Genomic DNA, 14,543 nt, shown 5'->3' on the forward strand with positions numbered 1-14,543 from the left:
CCAACTACACGAAGATAAAAAGAGGGTGTGTTTCATTTCCCCCTCCCATTGACTCCGGTCCCCTTCGCTGCCTTACTGTCATGGCAACGGACGGCCAAGGGTTAAAGTTCACTCTGTGAAGTGAAGAGTCGCCGATTCCTTTTTTGAGTTAGTCCACGCGCAGCTGGCATCCGAACAGGTGAGTTCAAGAACCAGCTTTTATTTTGACTTCTGCATTAGTCCCTTCACGCAGGGTTTATAATAATACTTCTCACATGGGGTGATTTCGAAGTTGCAGGCTTGTCGAAACACCCGCACAAGGAAATAAAAGCCGTTCTAAATCAAAAGGAAATAGAAATGTTTTTTTGGCAGGTACCTGCGTTTTACGGGAAGGGTTAATGATTACAGTGTTGACTACGCACGTGCTTCAGGCGTATCAGTGTTTTAAAGGAAAGGGCAGCGGGATTCATTTCATCCAAAACAAGAAGATTGCAGCAGCGTGGTTATTTAAATAATGTGACAATAATGTCGTCTGTCGGTTCACTCGCCCCATCCTCCTTCCGCAAAGAGCAGAGCTTGTGACTGTGATGCCCGGGCTCATCCTTGCGCTGTTCCTGCTGGTCTGCGTGTCTGCGGCGTCTCAGGAGAAATCTCAGGTAACTACACTATATATAAAACACTAGAATAGAATATTCTCAAATTTGCAAAAAAAATTAAGCACCTGGATAACGCTTCAGACGTCTAGAGCAATGTTCGGTGGACAGACGAGTCGAAAGAGTCATAAGCTGCATTCCTGCACTTTTCTTAGTTCCTCAAAATCTTAAAACCTGGGGAATTAAGGACTTCAGCTGGTTCCGTTTGGATTTCACTAGTTGAATGTAGCCATTCCCGTTCCCCATAAGTCTTTGATCATGAGAAAGACTTGGAAAACAGGCTCAGCAGATCTCAAGGCCCAGGACTGGATGCCTTCTGCTCTCTATGTTTCTAGGTTCAAAAAGTGTCTTGTGGCGTGGATGCATCTTGCCAAAAATGCACATATCGTCTGCAGAGCAGTCACTCCATTTCATGGCACCCCTGTCGCTGATTTTGTCTGTGTCTCTGTGTGGTGCAGATCGTCTACAGACCTCCTGAGGTCCTGGAAGATGCTCACTTCGCAGAATCCTTTGACTCTGGGCCGCTGGAGGGGTAATGTACAATGTCCTGTTACACACGCAGATTCAGAAACCAGCACACGTTGGTGGCTTTGGAGCTCCTGCTAACTGATCTGGCTGACGTCTTTATCAACAGCAAATTACCGTTTGCTCCCATTTATAGATGCTGGGAATGTTGCTGGAGCAGTCTAAGTGAAGCACCTTACTCAAGGGCACAACAGGTGTCTCACCTGGGATTTAAATCTGCAACCTTCCAGTTATGGGTCCCAGACTAGAACCGCTACTCCACCCTGCTGTCACCAAGGATCAGGATCCCCATCTAGGATTTTTTGCAAAGTCCAACATTTTAATTTAGAGCAGACCGTAGCCTTTTAATTTGAACTCTACCGTTGATATTTCCTTATATCCATTCAATGTGTAATTTTCTGAGAGCTGACAGTTTACGTTGCACAAGCTCTGTGCCTGCACAGGGAGGAGGGAAGCCTGTAGACCCTCCTCCGCCTGTTGGAGTCATCAGCCTTTCGACACGCTGCGAGGTCCAGGGCACCTGGCAGGGGAGCTACAGTATACAGTATCTATTTTAAATGATTCAATTTACAGGCTGGGCAGTGCCTATGGATTTCTGCCCCTTGGGTCCATCCTATCTTCATGCCTGTGTTTCTGTGTGGCCCTCTGCCTCTCTCGCGGTCCGGGTCACTTGCAATTCAAAAGAGCTTTACTGGCACGGCAGCCTGTCTCCATCGTGACCCTGCGTGTTGTCTCTCTTGTGCTGGCAGGAGGTGGGTGCTGTCCCAGGCGACGAGAGAGGGAGAGGAGGAGGAGGAAGATGACACTGCTGTCAAGTACGATGGTGAGAATCCCTTTGCTGCGATTGTTCTTCGGTTTTAAAAACAAGCACCTTGGATGCAGCGTTCCAGTGTGTTTGTACACTGGGACCAAGTCACAAGAATGGATTAAATAAAATGACAGAGCTTATTTAACACTCGAACGGAGTGCAAAAAAAAAAAACCCAACTTGTATGAGACAAGGGATGTTGTGATTTCAGCTCGAGGCTTTTTGTGTTTTCATGAACCTGCAGGGATCTGGGCTGTGGAGGAGCCCGTGGAGCAGGTTCTGCCTGGAAACAGAGGCCTGGTTCTGAAATCCGCAGGCCGACACCACGCCATCTCGGCCCCCCTGCTCAGAGCCTTCCACTTCCTGGACCAGCCACTCATAGTGCAGTGAGTGACACGCAAGGGGTCACCATCATCATCATCAATAACAATAAAGACTCACAGGGAAGCAAGAGAAAGCACAACAAATTGCACAGGGCAGTGTCTCTAGGTTTTAAGCGGGAACTGAGAAAATGTGTCTGAAATAATCCAGTCTTTGTTTGCTGGACACACTTGAACAGCGGCTTATCAGTGCTGGCTGTGTTCGCAGGTATGAGGTCCAGTTTCAGCAGGGGATGGACTGTGGGGGAGCCTATATCAAGCTGCTGTCTCAGTCCGAGCAGCTGAATCTGGTGAGTAAGAGCTCTCTCAGATCTGCCTTCCGAAATGAGAGGGTGGGCTCATGCCACACGTTTCTCTCATGCCCTTCCGTCTTGAAGCCACGGGCTCAGCACGTGGACCTTGCACTGGCTGCTTCAGAGGCAAGCAGGACCTCTTGCGCTACTTGTGAGCTTCTCCTCTAAAGTGCTTGTTCTGGCCTCCAGCTTGCTACCCTGACATCTCACACGGTGCGCCTGCAGGTTTTCAGGGTCTCTTTAAAGGAGCAACATCTGAAGAGCTGGGAGAAGCTGTTAAATCAGCCCAGTGATGCTGTTAACCAGGTGGTTTAGCTCGTTAGGAGGTGTGTTGGAATGAAGCCCCACAGACACACAGACTCTGCATGACCAGGATTGGACACCTCTGGTCCAAAGTCTGGGTTTAGGGCTCTCAAGAGTCATTCAGCCAGTGCAGGCGCTCATGGCTGAGCTCTGCGATCCAGATGTGATCCAGATGTCACAGGCTGGAGCCTGGTCTGTGTCTCCTGCTGATGCTATTCGGGATACCCACCCCTGGAGATGGGGTAGGGCTCAGTGACTGGGGATCCCCCGGAAATAGGCAGGATAGCAACTGCTGAGGATTCCTGGGCTCCTGTAGGCTTTCCGTCAGGTCAGTATGAGGAGCCCCAGGTCTCCTGGATAGCACATGTCAACAGTCACATGGTTCAATGGGTGAATGGACAGAGGGGCAGGTCAGCCTACCCTCATTCTGACCGTGCAGCACAGGGACTCGCTGCTGTGTGCTGAGATGTAAAAAAAAAGTTTTGGGCTCCAGTTCATGTAAATATAAAATGAAAAATAAATAAAATAATAAAAAAAGATTGTGGTTTACAAACAGTTCTGAAAAATTGCTTGTGTTATTTCTGTGACAAGTGGCAAGGGTGAAGAACTCCTCCTCGACTTCACCTTCGTTTCTCCTGATTCAGACTCGGTTCAGTGACACCACTCCGTACTCCATCATGTTCGGGCCAGATAAGTGCGGAGAGGACCACAAGCTGCATTTCATCTTCCGGCACAGGAACCCCCTGACGGGGCGCTACGAGGAGAGGCACGCCAGGAGACCGGACTGGGACCTGAGGGAGTACTTCACTGATCGCAGGGCTCACCTGTACACGCTGCGTGAGTCCAGCAGAGAGAGAGGGGAGAAGGAGCAGTGTAGGAGAGGGGGGCTATTTAGACTTTTTGATCTCATGGACAGAGAGGTGAAGATGTTCACCGATTGTGATACATTCCCCTTCGCTTCAATAGTTCCAGGTTTGTTTTAAAGGCTTGACATAATAGCAAACGGATAAATCAATCAAAATAACACATAATTGTCCCGGGAGGATTATTCCTTTGGCATCAAAAATAAACCATTTTAACTCTTTTGCTACTTGTATCCATCTTGCCAGGTCATGAACCTGTTTTCCTTGTGAAAATCTTATTACAGTACATGCACAACAGAGTTAAGGCATACTCTTTCAAGGTACAGGAGAACCCCTGTAAAAGTGTGACCTCTGGGTTTAAAGCACTGTAACGATGCACCAGACTTCACTAGGGACCAGTGCTTATAGTTCAGGAATGAGCTGAATTCCGGAGTCTTTTTTTTCAACTGGATTTTTTTTCCTCAGCACCCCTGCCGCTCCTTATACTTATTATACTGTTATATTATTATACTATACTTATATTATACTTATACTGTGTCCCGTGTGCCGTAGACTTACCATCCTTACATTCCTGGCCCCAGGTTTCAAAAGATCCTATGCCTGACCAGTGCGTGTCTTCTTCTTCTTCTTCTTCTTCTTTTCCACAGCCTCAGTCCCAGACTGTCCTGGGGTCAGCTGCTTTGGTTGCTCTTCTCCACTTGTCTCTGTCGAGCACATCTTCCTCACTCACTTCACATACCTCCATATCTTTTGTCACACAATCTATCCATCTCTTTCTAGGCCTGCCTCTTCCTCTGTTACCTTCCACCTCAGATTCCATTACCCTCTGTGTTACTTCCTCAGCGTCCCTCCTCATGATATGTCCATACCACCGTAACCTCGCCTCTCGCATCTTCTCAACCACATCCACCACCCTACATCGTCCTGACCAGTGCGTGTGTGTATGTCTTTAGGGCTATACCCAGACAACAGCTTCGAAATCCTTATTGACCAGTCGGTGGTCAGCAAGGGCAGCCTCCTGGAGGACATGACCCCGCCTGTGACCCCTCCAAGAGAGGCGCCAGACCCATCAGACACCAAGCCTACTGACTGGGATGACCAGCAGCGCATCCCTGACCCCTCAGCCATCAAGCCAGCAGACTGGTAGGACAGATTTTTTCATGCTTAGGCAGCATGACTGCTAAAAGCACGCAGCAGATTTCCAGTGAGGAATACTGCCTGATCATCGCCTGAGCATCCTCGCTGGTGACGACTTCTTTAGTGACAACGCCCAGCCCACCCTTCCACTACCTCTGCAGTGCGCTGTGGTCCATGTCAGATTTCGCTACCTGGTGTATGTGTTATGTACTTTTATTTAATATTTTTAATGCACCCAACCGGTGAGATGATTAGAAAATGAACCCCCTTCTCTTTTTTCCTTGTTGCAAGGGAGAGTGTTTCAGTAGACCTGTCTTGTCTGATTCATCGCTGCAGTTCTGTCACTGGTGCCCCTGACCCCCCCAGCCCCACCCCAAAACGCTCTCTCTTCGTCGCTCGCAGGGATGAGGAGGCCCCCCGGCAGATTCCGGACCCCGCGGCCCAGAAGCCTCCGGGCTGGCTGGAGCAGGAGCCCGACTTCATCCCCGACACGCTGGCACAGCGCCCGCAGGACTGGTGAGAGCACGTCCTTGCTCTGAGGAAGAGCAGAGCTGTCGCCCTGACCTCTGCCCCGGCGCCCTCTCACCCCCCGCGGACCAGAGCAGACGTGCCGCCTCAGAGCGCTGCTGAGCTCCCTCAGTGGCCATGCTGTTCAGGCTGAGCCATCATTACTGTAGAACAGAACAAGGAGATCAGCAGCACCTTAAGAGTGGGGAAAAGCCAGCAAACTATTCAGATTCAGCCAGTGCTTAGCAGGAATATGCACAAAATGACAGTTTTCTAGAAAACATTTCTGCGTGTGTCATCAGCTGTGACCAGTGAGCCCTTCTTCTCCCTATTGCGCAACTGAACTTGTGAAGCAGGGAATTATGTGAGTCACCAAGGGAGGGGGGCAGGGAGGGTGCTGCCTTTTGGGCAGCAGGTTTATTGGACCGATTCATTCACGTGTTTTCCTGTTCCATAGGGATGAGCAGATCGATGGGGAGTGGGAGGCGCCTTTGGTCCCTAACCCTGCCTGCAAGGACGCTATTGGTTGTGGTCCCTGGACTCCGCCCATGATTTCTAACCCCGCCTACAAGGGGAAGTGGAAGCCTCCTATGATTGACAACCCGAACTATCAGGTACCCTTTCATTCAGTTACCAACATGGGGGTGACCAGAGCCCTGAGCAGTGCAGGGGCCTCCACACAGACATTTTGCTGTCCAATCCCCTGCCATAAGTCAGATTTATGGTGACACATGGTAGGGAACTTTTCAATGTATTTCCTGATAAGGTATTAAAAATGGTCTTAGACGTATTATAATTAATTATATAGCATTTTGATTTTGGAATACTAAGGCTAATGTTCTTTAGTTTTGTTCTGACCTGTTAAAAAAGCAATGTTGCCGAGTTATGACACCACATCTTTTGACTGTCTCTCTCTCTCCCAGGGACAGTGGCAGCCCCGGCTGATCCCGAATCCAGGGTATTTCGAAGACCCTCATCCATTCCGCATGGCCCCCCTGGGCGCGGTGGGGCTGGAGCTGTGGGCGCAGACGGCGGGGGTGCTGTTCGATAACCTGCTGGTGTGCGCAGACGTGCGCCTGGCCCGGCGCTGGACTCGCCTCACCTGGGAACAGAGGCTGTCTGCCGAGCGCGCCCTGGCGGTGAGGCTGGGCCTGACTGTGTGCCCCCGCTGTGACCCCGAGACCGTAATCGTTTCCCTGCAGTGAGGCCCAGTCTGACACTGTGATCACCTCCTGTGGAGGCGGTGAGGCCCAGTCTGACACTGTGATCACCTCCTGTAGAGGCGGTGAGGCCCAGTCTGACACTGTGATCACCTCCTGTGGAGGCGGTGAGGCCCAGTCTGACACTGTGATCACCTCCTGTAGAGGCAGTGAGGCCCAGTCTGACACTGTGATCACCTCCTGTAGAGGCGGTGAGGCCCAGTCTGACACTGTGATCACCTCCTGTAGAGGCGGTGAGGCCCAGTCTGACACTGTAATCACCTCCTGTGGAGGCAGTGAGGCCCAGTCTGACACTGTGATCACCTCCTGTAGAGGCGGTGAGGCCCAGTCTGACACTGTGATCGCCTCCTGTAGAGGCAGTGAAGCCCAGTCTGACACTGTGATCGCCTCCTGCAGAGGCAGTGAGGCCCAGTCTGACACTGTAATCACATCCTGTAGAGGCGGTGAGGCCCAGTCTGACACTGTGATCACCTCCTGTAGAGGCGGTGAGGCCCAGTCTGACACTGTGATCACCTCCTGTAGAGGCGGTGAGGCCCAGTCTGACACTGTAATCACCTCCTGTGGAGGCAGTGAGGCCCAGTCTGACACTGTGATCACCTCCTGTAGAGGCGGTGAGGCCCAGTCTGACACTGTGATCGCCTCCTGTAGAGGCAGTGAAGCCCAGTCTGACACTGTGATCGCCTCCTGCAGAGGCAGTGAGGCCCAGTCTGACACTGTAATCACATCCTGTAGAGGCGGTGAGGCCCAGTCTGACACTGTGATCACCTCCTGTAGAGGCGGTGAGGCCCAGTCTGACACTGTGATCACCTCCTGTAGAGGCGGTGAGGCCCAGTCTGACACTGTGATCACCTCCTGTAGAGGCAGTGAAGCCCAGTCTGACACTGTGATCGCCTCCTGTAGAGGCAGTGAGGCCCAGTCTGACACTGTGATCGCCTCCTGTAGAGGCGGTGAGGCCCAGTCTGACACTGTGATCGCCTCCTGTAGAGGCGGTGAGGCCCAGTCTGACACTGTGATCACCTCCTGTAGAGGCGGTGAGGCCCAGTCTGACACTGTGATCACCTCCTGTAGAGGCGGTGAGGCCCAGTCTGACACTGTGATCACCTCCTGTAGAGGCGGTGAGGCCCAGTCTGACACTGTGATCACCTCCTGTAGAGGCGGTGAGGCCCAGTCTGACACTGTGATCACCTCCTGTAGAGGCGGTGAGGCCCAGTCTGACACTGTAATCACCTCCTGTAGATACTCCACCTCTCCCCCTTTGATCCTGACAATGCAGTGCCATCATATATTCACTTTATTACCAACGAATGTTATATGGATATAGATAGACTTAAGATTTCTTTTTAAATCTTCTCCATTCATTTACAGGTTTCAGCCTTTTCCAGCTCTTTCTCACTTGCGTGCCCATGCTCACCTCCTCTGCCCCTAGTTCAGCTGCCACCTTCCTCTCTCTCTCACACCTGAAGACTCAGCAGCCAACAGAGTCAGTGCTTCTGTCTTTCAGTGTGGATTGACCTGCAGTTACTTCATTGTTTCTCCACGTACTGTAGAGCGTGTCGTAGTTGAGATTCTGAGCATGTTCCTGGGGCAAGGCACTTCTGAGTCTAGGAGTGCTTGGCGGCGAGACGGGTGCAGCTGTGATCTGATAGTGGAGCAGTGTGTGTTGTCTCTGTCCCTCGTACAGCCTGGCGTCCTGGTCCGGCTGCTGTCTGCAGCGATACAGCGACCGTGGCTCTGGGGGCTCTACGTGTTCACTGTGGGGCTGCCCATCATCCTCTTCATCAGCTTCATGTGGCCGGACAAGGTCAGTCTCCGCCAAGCACTGACATGCCCATTATAGACATTGCCTCACTGACGATTAGCGCCACATTTCTCACACCTTACTACCTCATCTCGGGGTAAATCTTGCTTTTAAAGACCGAAGTCCTGGGATTTGACTTTACCGTTGCCCTACAAGGAACAAGGAAAGAGATAACAAGCAAGAACCGCTCTGGGAAATCACCGTGCTGTTGTGTGCTATGCAGAATCAGTGTTCAGAGGTCAGCCTGTATGCCCGGTCACCTGCACACTCACAGCAGCACTTAGCACGCAGCTTTCTCTGCTTGTCAGGGCATCGCTGTCCTTAAACCATGAGCAGAAGAGCATGACGAACAAAAAAAGAAAAGTCTTACCCAAAGAGTTAAAGGAGACTTTATGAGCCTGAAGCTGCTTCCTGAAATAGTGTAGGGAGGGTAGTTATCATAGTTGGAGAACAGGTTTCAAGTTTACCTGTGCCAAAGAACCCATAGGTTTCTTTTACTGTACTTCGGAATGTATAATTTGAGATATGGTGTAAGTACATAAGAGACCAAGAGACAGCATGGTGAATTTATGTCTAGTCCAGTGGTCCGTTTGGATGACAAAGTCCTCCTGCTGTCTCTCCATTCTGAGCTTTTACTTCTCAACTGAATAAGTGATTTACTTAATCGTTCACAGTGAGCATTTTGTGTCTCAGATCTTTAGCCACCTTTTGGCCCTGCTGGAGCTCAGGGTTGGCGTCACTGGTGTAGAGTCCTGTCAGTGTCCATTAGTGTGAGTCCCTGCCGGTGTGAATAAAAGTATTTTTCTCCTTGCAGAGGTTCGGCCCACCTGACCAAGAATACTACTATAAGAAGTCAGATGAGCCTCAGCCAGATGACCCCCTTGACTCCTTGGGATCCCATAGATCTAGGACTCAAGGTGAGTGGCCACGATCATAATCATGAGCTGCATTGACCTAACGATATACACTTCAAGCAACACACCACTAACCATAAAATGGAGGAGGCACAAACACAGCCTAGACTCGACTTTTTGAGATGATGCAGGGACCTGAAACAGCTGCTAATGCTAGTATTTTTACTATGACCACAGAAGGACCCTTGGAAAATTGGAGAACTTTATGCATGCTTGTTGTCATAGACTCTACCCTTCGAAGGGTCTACATACACAAAACCCATGATGACAAAAAAGGAGGCTGTTTTCAGCCTATTCATGCAATAAAAAAGAGCCACAAAGTAAGGTTTCAAAAACCCCAGCACCACTAGCACCATGCACACCCTTAACCAAACCAAAAGCTTAATTGCACCCATGTGAAAACTCTAATCCTTTTACTGATTAACTAGTATTTGCCTTATGCACCTCTAGTGTGGCTATTTACAAGTATCAGGGGATGTGTAGTGACATCTAGTGGCCTTTCAGCTGCAATTACAAACCTTTCTACAGTTGGCCTGCTGCATGTGTCGCAATATAGCAGAGTACTTTTTATAGTTTTAACATTAAAAAATATAATCCTAAAGCTGCAGACTCTCAAGCATAAACCAGTACAGGAGACAGTGCAGTCCAGTGAAACAGAAACCAGTGAAGGTCACCCGTTTGAGCCTCTGCCACGCCGTCATCAAAACTCAAACACATTGAAATCTACCTCAAGAAGCTCACTACCCATCATTTTCTATCCTTTATTTCAATCTGTTGATGTATGATTTTGCACGTCTGATGTTGTTTTACACATTTCCTGTTGTTGTTTTGCACATTTCCTGTTGTCTCCGTCTTTCTTTTCTTATACAATTATTATTTTTTTGTACTGCTTACCGTCTGAGAGCTAGCTAAATAGCATTTCGGTATCCCATATACATGTATATGAGTATAATGACAATATACTGTACTTGAACTTGATTTGAACACCGTTATATGTGCTGGGGCTCAAGCTGAGAGTTCAGTTTAGCTCTTCACCACTTTGGCTCATTTCCTGTCCTCTCCCCCAAAGGAGCTGGAGAACCAGTAGGACTGTGGGATGAAACCTCTGGCATGCCATCAAAGACCACGTCGGACCCTAAACCTGAGGTAACCATAGAGGATGTGCTTTTAAAGATTTTAGGTACCCAGTGCCATTTATTTCTCCATGCTCGGTGCTCAGTGCAGTGTGGAGGAATATTGTGCGTTGGTGCAGTGTTGTAGTTTGCTTGTACATTTTGCACAGGAAAAGAAATGTAAAAATAGTAGTGTCATGTTGCTCCATATTTTTTTTATAAGGAATCCCAGTACTTCATCAAATGCTGCCACATCAGGTAGTGCTTCTATTTGAAAATATTTACTTATTTCTTTTTGTCAGCCTCGGAGTAGAAAATGAGCAGCCCTGAAGATGTGACACCCCAGTCAGGCCCTGGGGGAGCCCCACCTCTCGAGACTCTTGTACCAAATCAGTAACGTGCGTGCAGTGGAATTCCAGCACTTGGCATAAGATGTCTTTCAGGCTGTTCCCTGAACGCAGGATCATCAAAGTTTGTGTCTGTGTCTATATCGGACACCCCAAGAGCACACACACACGCGTTTTGCAGCCGGAACAGCAGAGCCACACAGAGTGACTTTGGGGGACTGTGACTGTCCCCCAAATTCTGCCCTTCTATCTGGGGTGAGCTGAAGCTAATCCTCCTGTCAGAAGCCTTCTGACATTCCAGCTGTGAGCGATACTTTTTTTGGTTCCGGATTAAAAAAAAGAAGTTAAAAATGTGAAATGACCTTGGTCTCACACTCCCTCCTGGCTGGGTAAAGAAACCTGTTCCCCGTCAGTGGAAGCTACAGGGAGTAAAGAATGAGGAAACGATTTGCTTCAGATTGGAGAGACGGGCAGAGGGGGGGTGGGAGGGCACAGGAAAGGACGTGCTTTCTGAAGAAAAATATAAAGCAGCTTTTTAAGAAGTGCAGAGTCGCTGCTCTTTAACCACAGGCCTCCTTCCAGCCTGTGGTTAAACGTCGTCCTTCAGAGCTGTTGCCTTTGCCCTGGTTAGCATTGCTAAACAAGGCCCCGTGAGGCTGAAACTTCCTGCTTCTCTGTAATCCCAGCTGTGCAGGGCTGGTGCTGGGCATCAGGACTGAGCAGCAGTGCTTTCTTGGGGTTACCTGCAGCAGGTGGAGACTGTGATTCCTAGGGAGAGGCCCCTGGGGTGTCAGGCCTCTGCATCGTAAGTGCTCCCCCACTTCTAATCAGCTTCATTACCACTGCCTGAACTCCAGGTTGTCTTGCGTTCCTGATCTTGCTAAATAAATTATATAAATGGTTTAAGAAATCTATTTTAAGAGTCAAATCTTTGCATTTTTTTTCCCTTTGTTTCACATTTACTGAAACACTGTGAGATAAAAGGCAACCAGGTTGTCCCATCTGTCCCTGATAACCTATGGGCTATTCTGACACAAAAGTCCTGCACTGAGTGCTTCAATGGATATTGTTTATTTCGAGGGGCTGGGAAAGAGCAAGAGTGAAGTGACTTTGGAAGGGAGTTTGCAGTGGTCTAAACTCTGATCAGCCAGGTAGATCCCTGCTGCTGTTCCCCCTAAGAGACCCTGACCACCAAAGTGCCTTGGTGTGGTTACCTAAGAGTAATACATGCAGTGCTTTAACCTCAGAGGCTCAGAGCAGCACTGACTCTTAGACAGTAGTAAACACTTGTCTTGGGAGATAGTCGGTTTCTAAAAGCAGTTACAGGCTACGGCGCTGCACTGAGCTGGGGAGAGAGTTTCCTTATGTACTTCCTGCCAGCCGCCCTGATGCTTAGTAAGCAGCAGAGAGCAAGTATACGACGGAAGAGTTTCTTTCTTGTGCAGAAGACAGTGCCTCTGCTTGGCATCCTTTCCCCCTGGCAAGGGGAGTGCTCCTCCGGTTTTGACGTATCGGTTTGGCACTGTCCCTTCAGAGCCAAAAAACATGCTGGTGGTGTATTCTGGGATGAATGCGACTGAGCATCTCCATCAAGCACTCCAGCATATCTCCAGATGGTCTAGCCCCCCAAGAATCACCACCTCTCTCGTGCTTTCTGTAAATAAGTGCACAGGAGCAGGGTGTGCCACATTCTCATCTTTTATTTTTTTATTATTTAAAACAAGAATTAAATAAGAAAAACGACACAACAAGGCGGGGGAGGAAAAAAGAACTAGTGGGTTAAAAGTGCATTGTATCTTGGATGCGGACAAGCCGGGCCGAGCTCTCTGCGCAGACAGAGGGACGGCTCAGCGCTGCGTCAGTGAACATGCTGCTCTCCGATTGGGCGGAAAAAACACAAACATGGGGGGGGGAAACCACCAAAGAAGTAGCTAAGTCACCTTTTCTAATGCTAGCCATGGGGTAAACCTCCCAGAAAATACACAGACAGGGAGGCAAGCCAGGAGTCCGACTGCTATCCTGGACAGGCTCCCCGGAACACTTCCCGGCAGAAGACAAGCGCTTTTAAGACAACCACTCCTACCTCCTGCTATGGAAGAACTCATTTTGGCAGAAGGAATGCGATTAATGTTTATATGATCAAATCTATACATCATTGCCTTCCTACTCTACGCATTAAGACGGGGCTGGAAGGAGGAGGGGGGGGGCACTGAGGGCGACCACTACCCACCCGCTCCGAAAACCTGTAATAACGCTGTGTCTGACAACAGTGTAGCCGTCAACAAATTACACAGCAGTTATAAACAGCAGGTCCAGTTCACAGCAGCACAGTTAATTGGCCATCGAACACTTACATTTCAGTTCTGCACGAGAGGAAGAAACACATCAGCCGAGTAAACAGGAGAGAAAAAAAAATGAGCTGAAAGTTCTCTTTGACAAAGACACCAGACTTGTAGGGAAAAGACTCAACAGTCAACAGGAAAGGTTACACAAGCAAGCAGGGATTTTGAAGAACTCCCAGATCCTCAGACCAACACTGGGAAACAAGAGTTACAGGACCAACCTAAGGAAGAGCACCTTCTAGAGTCTCAGCTGTAGCAGGACAGGCTTATCAGTCCGACAGTCTCCCAGTAGGATTCGCTTTTCATTCTTCCAAGGAAACGCCACATGAACTCACACAGGCTGTATTCGACAACTGGTGTACATCTCTATTTACAAATGATTTAAAAAAAAAAAAGCAATGTTTCAAAAACCCATTTGTGAAAAGGAGCGATCAAAGGGCGTGGACCAGCGCCACCGGGGCCTGGCGCCGGAAGAGTGCCGGGTCGGATCGCTCGTGCTGTCCGGGCCAGGCGGGGTGTCACGGTGGGGTCGGGGGGGGCCAGATCACGAGCTCCGAGCCTCGGCCGGTCCACCTGCCCGGAGCGGAGGAGCTCAGGGGGGCCGTTCTCAAGGAGCTCCTCCTCTCGAGGAAGACAGCACCCCTTCATCTGCCACCCCCGGCTCCGAGAGACCTCCTCCTACAGCGACAATTCCCACACGTGGCAGGTGACAGGGGTGTAGGTGCTCGAGGAGGCGTGAGGGGCTGAAGAAAAGTGCACAGATTCCGGTAAGTGTTGAATACAGGGTCTGTATAATGTAAGACGGGCAAAGAGCTGCTCATTTGCACTTCTAGCAGCCTGGACCCATTTCTGAGGAAAAGAAACCAAAACCGCCATGTTGTAATTGACTGAAAATCAAAAAGTCACAGAAAAGTTTCTATTTTGCCCCTTTCCTTTTCCTCACTGTAACGCTTAAAAGTTCCTTTACATTCTGACATTCCTGAGGTCTTTGTTGTTGTTGTTGTTGTTGTTGTTTTATTTCTGGTGTGGTCAAGTCTGGAATTACAAGATTAAAAAAAGGGATGTAGACTATTTTAGATTTCCCAAAGCTTTTTTTTTATATATAAGGATATATAGATAATTCCTTGCTTCTAAATATCTCGATCATTCCAGGAATAAATGCCAATCACTTGCCATCTGTACAACAAGAAAGCGTCTCATGTGGGTTTGAAAAGATGCAGTGGTGGTGTCTGTGTCTGTGGTCATGCCCTCTGTGGTCACTTGCTCATAAGGCATGTGTGGCTGTAGGGGAGTCACTCTCGGTGAAGGGGGGAGGTGGGTGAGGGAGGAGGAGGAGGAGAGGGGAGCGAAGGATCTTGATCGC

At 49.4% G+C, this 14,543-nt stretch overlaps 1 protein-coding gene across 3 annotated transcripts; it reads left to right on the plus strand.

The window, feature by feature from the left end:
* The first annotated feature begins 22 nt into the window (after positions 1-22).
* On the plus strand, positions 23-11,752 carry LOC102690812 (calnexin-like). 3 transcript variants are annotated; one of them, XM_015351638.2, is made up of 15 exons: positions 23-178; positions 548-635; positions 1,091-1,164; positions 1,907-1,980; positions 2,209-2,350; positions 2,553-2,634; positions 3,585-3,777; positions 4,757-4,946; positions 5,343-5,456; positions 5,905-6,061; positions 6,371-6,586; positions 8,349-8,468; positions 9,280-9,382; positions 10,449-10,525; positions 10,794-11,752. In XM_015351638.2, the coding sequence occupies exons 2-15, from the start codon at positions 567-569 to the stop codon at positions 10,809-10,811; spliced, it is 1,629 nt and encodes a 542-aa protein (XP_015207124.2). In that variant the 5' UTR covers positions 23-178; positions 548-566; the 3' UTR covers positions 10,812-11,752. The 3 variants fall into 3 exon arrangements, with proteins under 3 accessions (XP_015207124.2, XP_015207123.2, XP_069049747.1); XM_015351637.2 differs by having other exon boundaries at positions 553-635; XM_069193646.1 differs by lacking the exon at positions 23-178 and having other exon boundaries at positions 309-635.
* Positions 11,753-14,543: the final 2,791 nt, after the last annotated feature.

This window comes from Lepisosteus oculatus, chromosome 8, assembly GCF_040954835.1.
Source record: "Lepisosteus oculatus isolate fLepOcu1 chromosome 8, fLepOcu1.hap2, whole genome shotgun sequence".
Taxonomy (NCBI): Eukaryota; Metazoa; Chordata; class Actinopteri; order Semionotiformes; family Lepisosteidae; genus Lepisosteus; species Lepisosteus oculatus.